This window comes from Trichogramma pretiosum, unplaced genomic scaffold (genome assembly GCF_000599845.2).
Source record: "Trichogramma pretiosum strain Unisexual culture from Peru unplaced genomic scaffold, Tpre_2.0 scaffold4, whole genome shotgun sequence".
NCBI classification, from domain to species: domain Eukaryota; kingdom Metazoa; phylum Arthropoda; class Insecta; order Hymenoptera; family Trichogrammatidae; genus Trichogramma; species Trichogramma pretiosum.
In genome coordinates this window covers 3,536,640-3,552,097 of record NW_019641688.1, presented here as the reverse complement: position 1 = coordinate 3,552,097, position 15,458 = coordinate 3,536,640, and the positions used below count along the sequence as shown (strand labels likewise).

Sequence of the window (15,458 nt, the reverse complement as noted above, 5' to 3'; positions counted from 1 at the left end):
GTCCATCATCATTCCTTCTGTATTGTCCTAAGCGTAATCTTTGCGACCCTCGTGGGCTGTCTTTTGATGCCTCAACAAATTTCCTTCACTTACAAATTTTTTCTCACAATTGTTGCATGCGTAATCTTTGCAACCTTCGTGTAATGTTCTTTGGTGCCTGATCAAATTCATTTTTTGACTAAATTTCTTCTCGCATTTATCGCATGCATAATCTTTTCGACCTTTGTGTACTGTCTGATGGTGGCAGAGCAAACTTCGTTTTTGTCCGAATTTCTTCTCGCACTTGTCGCATGCGTAGTCTTTCCGACCTTCGTGAACTGTTTTTTGATGTACAATCAAATTGCTTCGATCTCCAAATTTCCTTTCGCAATAATCGCATGCGAAATCTTTGCAACCCTCATGGACTGCTTTTTGATGAAAGAGCAAAGTCGATTTTTGCCCAAATTTCTTCTCACAGTTGTTGCATGCGTAATTTTTGCGACCTTCGTGAATTGTCTTTTGATGGAAAAGTAAATGACGTTTAAGTCCAAATTTCTTCTCGCATCTTTTGCATGTGTAATCTTTGCGACCTTCGTGAACTGATTTATGGTGTCTAATCAAATTGCATCGTGTGCCAAATTTTTGCTCACATTTGTCACATGCGTAATCTTTCCGACCATCGTGTATTGTCCTTTGGTGGAAAAGCAAATTGGATTTAAATCCAAATTTCTTCTCGCATTTTTCACATGAGTAATCTTTGCGACCTTCGTGGACTGCTTCTTGATGCCTGAACAAATCTCTTTTAATTCCAAAATTCCTCTCGCAATTGTTACACTTGTAATCTTTCCGACTTTCGTGGACTATTTTTTGGTGTTTGATCAAATTGCCTCGTTCCCCAAATTTCTTTCCGCACTTGTCGCAAGCGTAACCTTTACAACTTTCGTGTACTGTCTTTTGGTGTCTGAGTAAATGTTGTTTCTTTCCGAATTTCTTTTCGCACTTGCCACATGCAAAATCTTTGTGACGATCGTGAACTGTCCTTTGGTGGTCAAGCAATTGGTATTTGAATACAAATTTCTTCTCACATTTATCACATGTGAAATCTTTCCGATCTTCGTGTACATTTTTTCGGTGCCTAATTAGATATGAGTTAATTCCAAATTTCTTATCGCACTTCTCGCAGGAGTAATGTTTAAAGACTTTGAAGGGGCAATCTTTCGGAACTTCGTGTACTCTCTTTACGTGCATGAACAAACTACGTTTATTTCCGAATCTCTTGGCGCACTTTTCGCATAAGTAATCTTTAAAAACTTCGTGAAATATTTTTTTATGCTTGAGTAAAGTGTATTTATTTTCAAATTTTCTCTCGCATTTGTCACATAAAAAATCTTTGCAGCTTTTGTGTACCGATATTTGGTGTCTACTCAAGTGACTTCGGAACTCAAATTTTTTTTCGCACTTGTCACATGAGAAATCTTTTCGTTCATCGTGAATTTTGTCTCGGTGTGTTATCATGCTTGATTCTAGTGTAAATGCCTCTTGGCAAATATTACAAATGTATTTTTGGTTGTCTGAAACAACAATGTCATGTTCACTTGAATTATCTTTTGAAACAACTTCCTTGAATTTCTTTTCACTTTTATCCATTTTGGGGCCTAATTTAAACAATGTATCAGTCTATTTAGTGCCCCAGAAATTAATGAACGAGTATAACTTCTCTATCTTTTGATATTATTGATTGTTTGATAGCGAAAGACAATATTCAAACTAATTTGTTTTACTATAAACATGATCAGTATGTCGAGGGACAAAGTCAAAATCGTTAATGATCATATTGTTTACAATTAAGGTTCCGATTAATCTATTTTTACATTTAATAAAAATGTTTAATATCCATTCCATAATTTGTTGGACTACGTCCATGACGTGTTTTGCGTGCTCCATAAAACGTGCCTATGAGTCTTTTCGATTTGGATAGGCGTGCAACTTTTCGCCGATATCTCGCCCTTGTGGCCAAAGCTCATCTCCATACAAGGAGCGAAACAGCCTCGAGCAGCTGCTGCCGTGTTGGTGCATTAAACGATGGCTTATATAGCACATGCACACTACATGTAAGCACATGATATTATTTTATGTCTTTGTTTCAGTCTTCAATATTATTATCGAAGTATAGAAACATCAAGTTTTACAATATAATTGACACGTAGCCCGCAGGGTGCACACAGTTGCCGTCATATAATCAGAAAAAATGTTACAATAAACATAGCCGTTGTACATACGTACGAACGCTTTGTGTATCACCGAAGATCATAAATCGATCGTCTTTAATAAGCCATATATAAGAGTAAAGGCGTCGATAGCGGCGACAATATGCCTATGTCTATGCGTTTTCCAATGGGTCGACTGGAAGAGAGAAAGAGAGTAAAGAGTATGCGTTTACAAAAGCTACCGATTTTCCATTTAATTTTTACGACGACTTCACACAATTCTGCTACTGCTCAACGCATTACAGAGTGCAAGAGTTTTGAAAAAAAATAACGTATTCGTCTGAACCTCATATATGACTCAAAAGGCCCACAATATGCAGACGAAGCATCAGAAACAGTGTTTGCGAGAGAAAAAAGGAAGAGAACTAGCCCGAGAGAGAATTTACAACGACAATCGGCGAATGGACGTGTCGCGTGCCTCGAGGTCTGCTGCACTCGTTTACGCCCTCGTTTGTGGCGTATTAAAGTATCACCCGGGCAGGATCTCTGCTACGGCCTATACGAGAAAGCCCGTATATAACCAATAAGGCCTATGGCTTCATAATATTATACGTAGCGGTGCGCGTCCTTCGCTGACTTACACAGTGATATAATCGTAAATTATGACGTCTACGCGCGGATGAGAGGAGAGAAAAGCATCTAAACCGAGAGCTTGGGCAATCTCGATGCAGCTATTATTTACGTTGGGCTCACGAGTACGTCTGCGAGACGATAATATTCGGCGTTTGTTTATGGCCGCGCATATACGATCACAGTGGCGTACTCAAAGAAACAAAGAATAGAAAATTACTGCGCGACAATCGGGTTCGGCTCATATTGCAAATAATTACGATGCATTACGTTTTTTTTATACATGGTACAGAGCTCGAGCGGCTGCAGCGTACCTCGAGTGTATACGAGTTTCTGCAGACCGTCAGAATTCGAAATTACGCAATTTAATGCGGCACCGCATTGCAGCAGTTTGAAAAATTTCGCGCTGACGTTTTGAAATATCGATGATATCAGTCAAAGCGATATTTCAAAAGCTGACTATATTTTAAATCTTCGGCCTGCTATGTAAAGAGGAAGTGCATGAGCATGATTGCAATACATATGTATCTATATGCCCAGCCCGTGACTCCACGGGCTTGAATTAATTGTTATTATTTCTCGAAGCTAAAGTCTCACTTAATTTAATCATAAATCAGATAATCCAGTAACTATAGCAACGTACCGCAGCTAGAAGCTAGAAGACGTAAGCTCGAAAAACGATAATATCGGCGAAGCGGCAGAAAATTGGCCATTGTCGAGCGCAACGCGAGTACACAATGTAGCCGAGATTGGGCAAAGTCAAACAAGGATACTCGGCACTTGAAAAGTTATCTCGGCGTTATTGGCGCGAGCCCATCGACGAGAAGAACTCGTTTGGCTCGAGTGTGCATAATTTTTTTTTGTCCCCCCCCGCAGAACACCCACCGGCCGATGACGAAGTTTATATTTACGCGTCGAAGGTCACGCTGCAGTCCACAAGGTGCACGAATCAACGTACACGCTACGAGCTTGTTCTTTTGCTCCTTATGGCCAGCAGCGCGCGCTACATTACGCCGAGTAAATAAACTTCACTGACACTGCGCCGAGCAATATCTCGCAATCAGGATGCGCGTCGCGCGCATTTAATAATGTATAGAGAATCTTTCTGCCCGCGCGCGCGACGATGGTAATAAACTATTACGGGGCGCAATACGACTGCGCGTCCAGTAAATTTTAGCGCGGTAACTCGCGCGCTCGGCCAATAAATAATAGTCATAAATACGACAAATATCGCCTCTGCGCTTGCGAATCTTAATTGCGGAATATCGAGCCGATAAATGGAAAAGCTCGGGCTTTTACGATTCCCAATCGCCGATCGTTTACTTGGCGATGCTTCGCGACGAGTCGCATCGCGCGTACGCGCATCGCCGAAATTTCATCTCTCGACGCACGGCGCCTTTTCGCCGCTCGACGCACCTAATAAATTAACATAAATATCCATTACCGAGGGCAAACGTCCCGCTTAAAATATAATCATAAAAAACGTAGCGAAAGCATAAAATTAATTCGTGCGCACGGCCATTGGACAAATTCAAGTGGACGTTAAACAAGTTCTCGCGTCTATATATTGCAAAGCGCGCCGCGGTCCAGGCGATTTTATTTTATGGAAAGTCGCAAATACCCACGGACACGCGCATTCTGGCAGAGAAAAACTCTCGGCACTTCCTCGTTCGACTCGCTGGCTAATACTTACGCTTAGATAAATAAATAGCAGCTGAATATCTCAATATTTCGAGATCTTCGACAACGAGTCAACGGCCAACGCGCAATGCACGAGAGTCGACTGCGCCTGCAGTGGCTTTCGAAAACTCCGATTTTTGCTGAAATAATCGCGGATCGTTGAGCAGATAAAGGTCCATTTAGCGTGTGTCTGCGAGCGCGCCGAGCTCCGTCGATTCGAACGAGTTACGACTGTCCCAGAGGAAAATAAGCTAAAAATCCCGACATCGATGCAGAAAGTTTGCATACACTCCAAGACTACATTAGATCTTAATTGATAGCTCCTTTCGATGCAAGCACAATAAAATGTCATGATTTAGTTATCTTAATTGCATATGCAAGCAAATCGAAGCTTCAAATTTGCGCCACACCCCGTACCACGCGCTGATGGAATATTCAAGATACCATTATATTATGCGGCTATATCAGGCATCTTGCCTTATTATTCAATGATGCCGTTTATAAATTTATTAAAAAATTAAAAGAAAAATACACACACGTGCGTCTAATGATTGTTTGAAAAACAAGACTCTGAAATATAATAAGGCCAAGTTGAATAATTATTATTTAATTATACGCTACCTACATCTTCGATAAGTATAATAGATTTTTGTAATTTGCAAATCGTAGTTAATATACGCCGTATGTAAGTAAACACAAGTGTTTACCATATATTGGCTTCGTTATATATATTGCGGCAATCAATACATGAATAACTGCTCTGTCGGATAAATTTAAAATCACCCTCGTGTATTCAGACGCAATTTCAGAACTTTATTTCAAATCATAATTACAAATGAAATTATCTAGTTCTTACCTTGGAATGAATTTTCCGAATACAGCATTCTGCTCATCCTTTTTTTAAATTTAAAAACAGAAACCTTTGCATATTAGTTATCTGTGTGACTTTACTGTACGAAACCAAAGATAAAATACGGAAAGAATTAAACGAGCAATTGTTGAGCTATTGAAAAATATACAGTAAATCATCTCAGCTATGTGCACTTAACGACTATTACACGAAATTCCTGAATCGTGTAAAATGTGAACGAACAACGCGCTGCACTTTCACCCCTTGCTTAGTTAAATGATAAAGTGTTATGCAACAGCTGCCTTTTTATATAGATGTTATGTATACATGACATATGGTAAATTAATAAGTCTCAAGTCATGCAATTGAAAATTATTGACATCAAAAAATAATAATGATAAATCCTTGAATATTGCAAAATGTTTGTGTAGCAAGCCTAAAAATTATTACACGATCAAAGGAAAACCCCTACTGACTAAAAATAAAAAAAATTTGAAAATTTAATTTGCGTGAGATTTCGATTTATTAGTTTAAAATTTGTTTCATGTTAATTTTTTGCATAGTTACAACTATGCATTGATAAAAATTCATTAAAAGATAAAAAATCTCACTAGGCATTGTGCCTATATTAAATTCATCGAAATTTAGCTAATTTGAAATCGTAACAGCAGAGAGAAAAGATTCCATTTTAGTTATTACACTTATGAATTGGCATAAAATTTACAATATTCTTCCAACATTGTATTACAATATTCGTAAAAAGTTGATCTCTTTCGTTGATATTTTAAAAATTTATTTTTTAAGAGCAAAGGTCAATATTCTAGTAAACGTCCTTTGTTAGAGCTTGAATCTGCTTGGCCCAAGACAACTTATCCTCGTAGCTCGCGTAGCTGATCAGTTGCTGAGAGGCAGCGTCAGTAAGATCATAATGAAGCTCGGCAAGTGTTACGACAGAAAGATCGCACCATGCGTTGACTTCGGCTCGCACCAGGTGTCCTCTGATGATTCTAGCGCACTCTGGGAACATTTGATCGAACTCGGCCGACCTAACGATCGATCTATAGTCCGAATTGATCAAAACATCGAAGTATGCCTGTTTCGGATGGAGCTTGCAAACGTCGTACAGAGATGCTTTTTTGCTGATTTTTAGGCTCTTCATTCTTTGCAGTTCGAGATCAATGTTGAAATCATCCAAGTAGTTTTTCGAATCTTCGACGACGTTTGCCTTTTTCAACAAAAAATCCATCATTTCTTGACTTTTGTACATCTCACATTTGCGCACGATTGCGAGGTACTTGCGAGTCGTTTTAATTAGGTGTTCTTCATCGCGAGAAAGCGCCAAATCAAAAAATTTCCGTATTCTTTCCAAGGAACCTGAAGTAAAAAATCGTTGTAGTCAAATATTTGTAAACTTTACTGGGATTAAAAATAATTTAATAATTTTACGAACCAAATGCCAACACACTAAGAAATTGTTTTGGACCATAGTATACGTCATCAGTTCCGATCAAGAAATCAATCATTGCTAAGTCTTTGCTGACGTTAAATTGGTAATTATTGTCATTCAAAGTCATCATGATGTTTATAAGATTGAGCGCTATCTCTGCAGTGGGCATCACATGCCTGGGTCTATCGTTCAAAAGTAACTTGTTGAACCGAATCGTTGAGACGTTAGGATGAAGTTGGCACAATTTTTTTACGGCGTCAAAGTTATAACGATTAACGGCCAGGTGAAGGGGTGAATAAAATTCACGCATTTCTACGCATCGGCTCTTAGCCGTGACATCTACTTCGTGTTCCAACAATAATTCGATCATTTCCATGCCGACTTCGTCTCGCATTTCAATTTGAACGACACCGTCGCGAGACGAACAGGAGCTTATGACCAAATCGAGCAATGTCCTCTCTTGCTTGCTTTGAGATGTAACCTCGACACCGGCTTCCAAAAGCATTTTTAAAATGTCTTTTTGAAGGTACTGAAACATTTTCCTCTTGTCTTCGCTGTCGAATGTGTTCTTATGAACCTGATAATCAAAAAGTCCAAAAACCGGGGCAACATGCAACTTGTCTTCTTTGTTAACGTTAGTTTGATAGTTCAACACCAATTTAATCATGTTCAATATGCAATCACGTTGTCTACTCGACATCACCTTTGATATTGACAAACACAAGCGGTGCAATGCTGTGGTCATTTTACCTGTGTCTTCTACACACGGATCCGCTTTATATTTCAAGAGTAACTCGAGCAGTTCGATATCAGAATTGTGAATGGCTATGTGCAAAGGTGTAGATGGTTGTTTGGACTTATATTGGGCATTGATATTCACCTTTTTTGCCATCAGATTCATTTGAACGAAATCAATGTAGCCTTTTTCACAAGCATTAAGAAATTTGATATCGGATTCTTCGGATTCATCGGATTCTACGGATTCATCGGATTCGTCGGAAAGCAGATTCTTTGTTGAATTGTATCCTTTTCCCTTATCATTATAGTATCCTTCATCTTCTAACTCATGAAATTTCCAATCTTGTATTTCAATAATTTTCTTTCGTAGACCGACATGATGATGGTCTCTGAACACAAAAGTTACACCCTTGACCATGATTACTCCTGTTTTTAATTGTTACTTTTTCAACTTATAATTTTCCTTGTTCCCAACGTCTCACGGATTACGGTCGTTGGAGCGCGCGATGAAACTATTTCCAACTTTGTACGCGCGAATTCGCTTACCTGTCAAGTTATTATTCTGCTACTGTTCGAGCAAACGAGTACAACGATTCTACCACCTATGCCACACCGACGAGTGAGTGTTTACAAATACGCAGATGTCAAGATTGTTTCGAGTCAACACTAGATATTGTCGTTGAGCTAATCTGTTATACGATTTCTCAAAATTAAATTAAAAATTTATTAAATTAGAGAACTTATTACAACATTAATTAAAATATAATATTTATAAAACTAACTACGAAATTAAAGTGAAAATTATACAATCTTTACTACACGGTTACTTATAAATTGTATTTTGTAACCATCTTAACAATATTTAGAGTTTTAATTATAAAGTTTCATTTTAGACATCAAGAGATGATTTTTTATTATCTATAAGATTTAGTTTTTTCTAATGAATTTTTTTAAAGTATATTTGCATTTCAATTAGTACAAGATAACTTGCTTGGATACAAATATTAATTTTCATAAAATTTATAAATACTTGCTGGAGCTTTAATTTTTCGCGCAGTAACTCGTAATTTTTCATCAATAATTTTTACTCTCGTTTGTTTCTTTCACTAACGCAATATAAGCTATAAGGAGTGCATGCATACACATGGATGTAAATTACAAAGTTTAATAACATTTTGGTGCTTAATAGTACGCGATATTAGCAGTCAAGTGCAGTCTGTCGAGCTGTGCATATAACTTGGCGGTTAAACACATGTAATTAATAATACTGAAGCTAATCAGACTTTTCTCCTTAGTGATTAACAATCTCGCATCTGCAAACACTTTGAGCAACTTGTTGGGTAGCAAATCAGTAAACTAGCAGAAAATATTTTAAATTTTATGTTGTAACTATGCAAAATGATCGAATGTTATTTTGTTATAGTGCACCTCAAGCGTACTCTAACTCTCACCTTTTTGTTTTATTTTTTATTAGTTACTGGGTAATGATACTACATTAATGAAATCATCGGTAATTTTTTAATATCTTGATTTTTTTTCGTATTCTAATACACTTAATAAAGACAAAAAAAATTAGCTGTAATCTTGGCGCGTAATAAATACTATAAAAGCTCATACCGCGCCTTCTCCCCCACGCAACGATATATCAAGTGTACAGCTGAATACTTTCTGATCTGGGCGCTTCGTTTATAATGTACTTAAATTTTCATGCACTGTGAAATTGTATAGATCTCACGTGTGGCGGCATACCACGTCAGAGAGCTCAAGCCATAGCAAAAAGAATGGAAATATGCAACAACAAAAAAAAGAAAGAAAGAAAATAAAAGAAAAAATTGGATTCACCAACGCGATCTCACCGTATAAATATCTCGCGCTAAATCGTTTCGATTAAGAGCGCGAAAATCTCTTTGTCGAAGGTTTGAATTATACATACACACACACTTACACGATACCAGGAGAGTACATGTAGCCAAGCAAAATTACAAGGGTACTCGCATGAAATGCAGCACATCACGGACGCTATCGTTATAAGACTGAAGGTCTTTGGCCCAGAGCCTGACGCTGTGAAAAAGCTTCGAGGTATGAAAAATTATACCGGGCTTTGTGTATAGTTACATTTCTTGAAACATAAAAAATAATTCTGATGACGTATTCTGAATAAATATTTTGCAATTTTGAATGAAATTTAAAAAAAATCGATTAGCTATTAAGGATACTTATTTTCGATGGCCGTTGTTCCTAAATTGAAACGCTCTTTAAGTTAAGAAAAATTGCGATTCCAGGCTCATTACCAGCTCATTATGGGCACTGGATGTTAAAATTGAAGGAGCCTAATGGAAATGGGACGTGATTTACCTTTTTTCCATGTACCAATGACATCTGGGTAATGCGCGGCTCGGCTAAGCGTATTCCCTTTTGCTCATTTGAGGCCGTTATTTTTCGCAGAGATTTTTAAAAGAAGTTTTATAATTAATAACGGGTGCGTTGCAGAAAGAGTTTTAATGCACGTCAGTTCGTAAATATTTTATAGCTTTCAAGTGATAATGTTCAAAAGAGCGAGAAGCAGGGGGAAGGGGCGAGAAAACGCTTATACTCGCACTATACAGTTTGAAATTATTACGTGAAAATACGTTTATGTATTTACGAGAATATTGAATTGCTAAGAGCGATTTCGTCATGAAAAACATTAACATTTTTCTGTTTCACATTTTCAGCTGGTTCGTTTTCTAGTGACGAAATTAAAAGTATTTTGACGATAAAGACGTAATAAAAATATACTTTTCCACAGTCACTTGAGGCATTATGGGATACTTCAAGACCTATTCTGCGCACTTTTACTTCACTGCGAGTATCCTTGATAAATTCGTACAGAAGCTATAGGCAGACCGAGAAAAAGCAACATTAGCGACGCACGAGACGTGAAATAATCACGCGTGTTATTTTTCGCGCTGCACAGTTGAAATGTAAAACTCTCGAGGAGCGAGAGATGGTCGGAAAAGAGAAGACTCGGAAGAAATGCGATTAAATCTGCCCAGAGAGTGAGCAAAATCAGGTCGCACACGCGTAAAACTGTGCAATTGGCCATCTCTCTCTCTCTGCGCGCGCCAAGTTACTCTCTTTCTCTCTCTCGGCGTTTGCTTTGGGCGCAGCCAGAGCGCATACGAGCTCTCGTACGCGATAAGAGAATACGAATACACGAATCCTTTTTTTTCCTTCTCTCGACTCTACATACGTACACGCATGACAAGAACAATCCTTATACGGGACGCGGAAGAACGATGGTAGCGCGAAGATACACTCGAGTAGCGGACCGGTTTTTCGGTGCACTACGGGGGCTTTGTCTCGAGGAGGCACGCGCGCGCGCAGCTACGGGCGCTACGCGATATTTTCTTTCATTTTGCGTACCGGTTTTGGGCAGCTGCATATAAGCGCCTGCCACGTCCGACGGATGATGCGGCGAACAAACGCGTAGCGCGTCAGTCATATATGCAACGCGTCACTTTGATGTATAGACCTCATCAATAGTAAATACCTTATAAATAAAATATACCGGCCGCGTTCGAGAATGGACGCTCTCCGCTGGGCTTTTGATGATATTATGTATATCCTACGTCGGTCGATTCGGTGCCTCGGCTGCACTACGCAGCAGTGAAGAGGAAAAAAGGCACCAATTAAAACGAAGAAGAAGGAGAAAGAGCAAGATTAAGTCGCAAGACGCGCGCGTACGAAGGTTTACACGAGGAACGTTTACACGCGGTGTCGTCGCTGCGAATCGAGAGACGAGCAAAAAGCGAATAACACGAGCTGACGTATTGTGTGTACGGAGGATGCATCGGAAACTCAATTAAGCACCTACGTACTGCAACCGATCGGCTGCGAGATTGCGATCTATATTATTAATCCTCGATATCGTCAGTGCGAGCGTTAAGCTATGCCGAAGCGTTTGAGATGGCGAGTCTTGTGGCAGCTCGACGAGCGCAATACTGAAAAAGCGATATACATTTAAAGCTCGCCTAACGGCTACGCTTTGAAATATGAGCTTTGAGATTCGCTTGTGGAGTAATCCAGCGTCTTAATTTTGTTGGGAGCCGTGGCTCGTATATAATATGCGAAAGTTGAAAGTTCAAGCCCGCCTAAACAGTAAATGAGTCATCATTAACTTGGGCATGTCTGTTTTCGTGCATAAAGTGAGCTTTTTTTTCGAGTTCGACACACTTAATATTAATTGCAAAAATAATCACGCGAAACACTGACTGAGATATTCAGTTTTTATATGCATATTATATCGTACAGGTGTGGCGATTAGCAGATTAAATGCGAAATAGAGTAAATTATGTTACTGGGGTGATAGGTTGTCTATATAGTATACACGTGTTCGTCAATGCAGCTCGAATGTAGCAAAATAACCGCCCCCATCGAATTATTTCCTCGTAGAGTGCGTCATGTTTATTTTAAAATGATAAAAATGGAGCCTTTCTTGCCTAGAAGTTATCGTTTTCTTTTTCAAGCTTCTTAAACGCAGCGCAGCTTTTTTCCCAATAACGCATAAGCGATACAAATTGCGTAAGATTGAGTTCATTTGAAGGTGCGAAGATCAGAGAAGAAAAGAAGCAGAAATAATTGCACATAAATGCAACTTTCACAGCGTGTGTTTGAACATTGTGCTCTAATCATCACTCATCTTGTGCAGGCAGATCCTTACAATGTATCTATTTACCAGTAGCGAGAATAATGGAAAACGATCCATAAATCCCTACGTAATCGCAAGAAATCAATCATTTATACTGTACACGATGCACCGTAGCGATTACGAGATTGATTTTTCGTTTATATGCATATAATGCCACATTTCGTAATGCAAAATTCATTTTTCATAAATACACACTTGAGATATCATTTTCAGTCCGCTCGAAATTTATGCGCGGCTCCATGACTTTTGACATTTAATTATGTCATTGATTGATATAACGAGCGCATGCCATACGCTCATGAAAAAAAAGGATTGAGAGAGAGAGAGAGAGGGAGAGGGAGGGGGGTAAAAAATTCACGACTCTGTGTCTGAGTTGAGGCGCGGGCGCATATCCGCGTTGATTGAAAAGTGAGAGACGTTGTTGAAGTAATTGAGTTTACGATCTGCACTTATGCTCGTGCGCTCGGCGTGCCCATGCAAAAAGATTGAAATCGCCTTAATCCAATTACAATTTTTCTCCTCTCCGTCTTAATATATTTTTCAATTCTCGCTGGCTTCGATGCACAAGCTCGATGCTTTAATGCATCTATCTCTCGCGGTCGAGACCGCGAGGCCGACGAGAGGCTGTGTGCGTGCTGTACCGAAAGTGAATTTTAAAACTGTACAAAAGCATGTGCGGTACAGATATATACAGAGAACCGCTACACACAGCGAGCTTCGCGCGTATAATATCCCCAAAAGTTGGAAGAACCGCTACACACATCGTTGAAAAATTCTGTATAAAGTCGTTCGTGACTAGAATCTTATACTTTTTTTGTCGTGAATTAAAATTCTGAACTCAAACTGTATGATAAAGTGGAGTTAAGATTTTTAAAATGTTCTTCCTTAATAACTCGTATGATGAGCCGCGATTTTACAAGGATCTACAATCATTTATTGGACTATTGAAGTTGATTTTCGATAAATCATTTAACGCGCAGCTAATGAACGGTATATTCACGCGGACCCGCGTTTCAAAAAATACAGGTGAATTTGAAATGCGATCATTCTATCTAACACGTTACGTCACAAACAAAGAGCTGCACATCATTTTGTGACTGCTCTAAGTGCACAAGATTAACGATGTATCTCTTGTCCATTATAACGACATAATCAACCGTGCGTAACGGAACATGCTAATTTAGTATTTACATTTCAATGAGAGTCGAGTTATGCATCACGTGTGCCCTATGGTGTAGCATATCGAAATGACGGAAGAAAAAGATGTGTAAAGGCATGTAATCGTCCTTTGATACGCAGGTGATTCTCTTTGTCTTGCTGTTTTTTTTTTTAAGTGCGAGGCTATATGTTGTCTCGGATACGAAAATGTACGTCAGTAAACGTTTCAATTAGCTCTGAATGGTTGATTTTTTTCTAAGCAGCGAGAGTACCAAAAAATAACTGACTTGTATCGATAGAGATTGGAAAATTTAAAAGAATCGTAAACTTTTTCAACTGAAAATAGCGCGAACTGTTTTGCCGATGTTAGCGGCTTTTCGCGGTCTATTCATACAGCATTATACGACAATAAACTGTACCCTTTGACCACTAAGTCATTCGGCTTCCTCTTCACGGCGTACAGTAGGATTACGTAAGTAAATATATAAGCAAATTTTGCTGATTTTTAAATTTTATTTTGTCGATTGCTGGTGTCGATTGTGCGTGTAGTATTATGATATAAATTTTCATAGTATGTCAGCGTGGAAAACATAAACAAACACAACGAAATCGAGAAATAATACATTAAAAGCCTATGGCACTGAAAAATGTCTCCACTATATTTCTAAGCTTCTCGACAATACGGATCGAGCAGCCGATATAAGTCTCATCTGTGCAGTTCATCAGCGCCTTAGCATAGGATAATGGCGATGGCGATTACGAGCAGGAAAGGAGACAAGAACAGCAAAGAAAAATAAAAGCCGCAGAAATAGGTAGATAAGTCGGTCGGCTCGATTATGGGCATGTTTCGAGCATACGTGCTACAGCTGGTAACTCGATCTTAGGCAGACTCGCGGAGCAATAAGCCGGACGATAAGATGCGATTTGGCCGCTCGATGTGCCATTGTCGCGATAAACGAATGTAGGTATAAATTGCACAGAGGCATACAGCTTCTTGTTATAATGCGTATAATATTGAAAATGGCGTAGGCTCGCCGTTTTCCGCAAATATAAGTGGAGGATCGCGCGAGGATATGGGTGGACCGTAGGGCGTATTATAAGTAGCCGCGAGGCTGCTTTCGATGCAATATGATTTAGCGTCGGTGCGTTATAGTATAGGCGCAGTAGTAGTAGTGCAGGGAACTGCAGCGCGACTTACCCTGGGCGGCTACTCGCATTCTCGAGCCGATCTTTTAACGAGCATAGGCCGCGCGCGTACTTTATCTATATATAATGTGTATACACCGCAACGTGCAGCACCTATACAATATAGCATCTTTTTATACGTGCACACACGTACGAGCTCCACTACATAGCATTTGGCTTATATTGACGTCACATTAGTGCCGTTATATGTGTATAGAAATAACGTGCGCTGCTGCTGCTGCTGCTCGTATATACTCTGTATATAACATAGAAGAGGCTCGCGAGCCGCATGCCTCGTGCTACTTAGCATAGCCAAGTGACCTTTTACTTGATTAATCTGCTCTCTGTATGTATTTCCTCCCCACCGTCGGCTCATCTGTACCATATTGAGGGGGTATCTATCAAGCGCTCGAGATTTTTCGCATTGTCAAATACAAGATGAATATGTAGTTTTGCCGAGCGACCCGGCTGGATCGAGCTCGCTCTTTTCAGGTCAATGTAACGTAGTCGCGCGCCCACCCGGAAGAAGCGACAAAAACCATTGCCGCTTAATGTCTGCTTATGGCACGTACACGTAATTTGCTATGTAAAACAAAAAAGTAGATAACATTGTTATTTTTACCCGCTAATGCATCGATCGGCTTATCGTGTACAGATTGCATTGGAAATGCTATTAGCGTACATAATTGTGAAACAAGCTGGTCATCGTCCGTGTGTGTTTATATCGAGCTCTGCTGGTTGCACCTATATTACGTGGCTAACACGAGTATAGCATGTACCAATACCAACTCGCTGACTTTGTTGTTTCTTCTTTTTACGCTGCATCGCATGCAAATAATTACTTTTCATTGGCTTTCGGTAAATAAATCAAGCAACGTTCAATGAGACTTTTAA

The 15,458-nt window shown here is 39.3% G+C and overlaps 1 protein-coding gene across 1 annotated transcript; it reads right to left on the bottom strand.

Moving 5' to 3' along the window:
• Nucleotides 1-5,884: 5,884 nt before the first annotated feature.
• On the bottom strand, nt 5,885-8,116 carry LOC106650397. The gene is made up of 2 exons (XM_014368369.2): nt 6,797-8,116; nt 5,885-6,720 (listed from the first exon to the last, which is right to left on the bottom strand). Exons 1-2 carry the CDS (start codon nt 7,947-7,949, stop codon nt 6,167-6,169), a joined length of 1,707 nt encoding a protein of 568 aa, XP_014223855.1. The 5' UTR covers nt 7,950-8,116; the 3' UTR covers nt 5,885-6,166.
• Nucleotides 8,117-15,458: the final 7,342 nt, after the last annotated feature.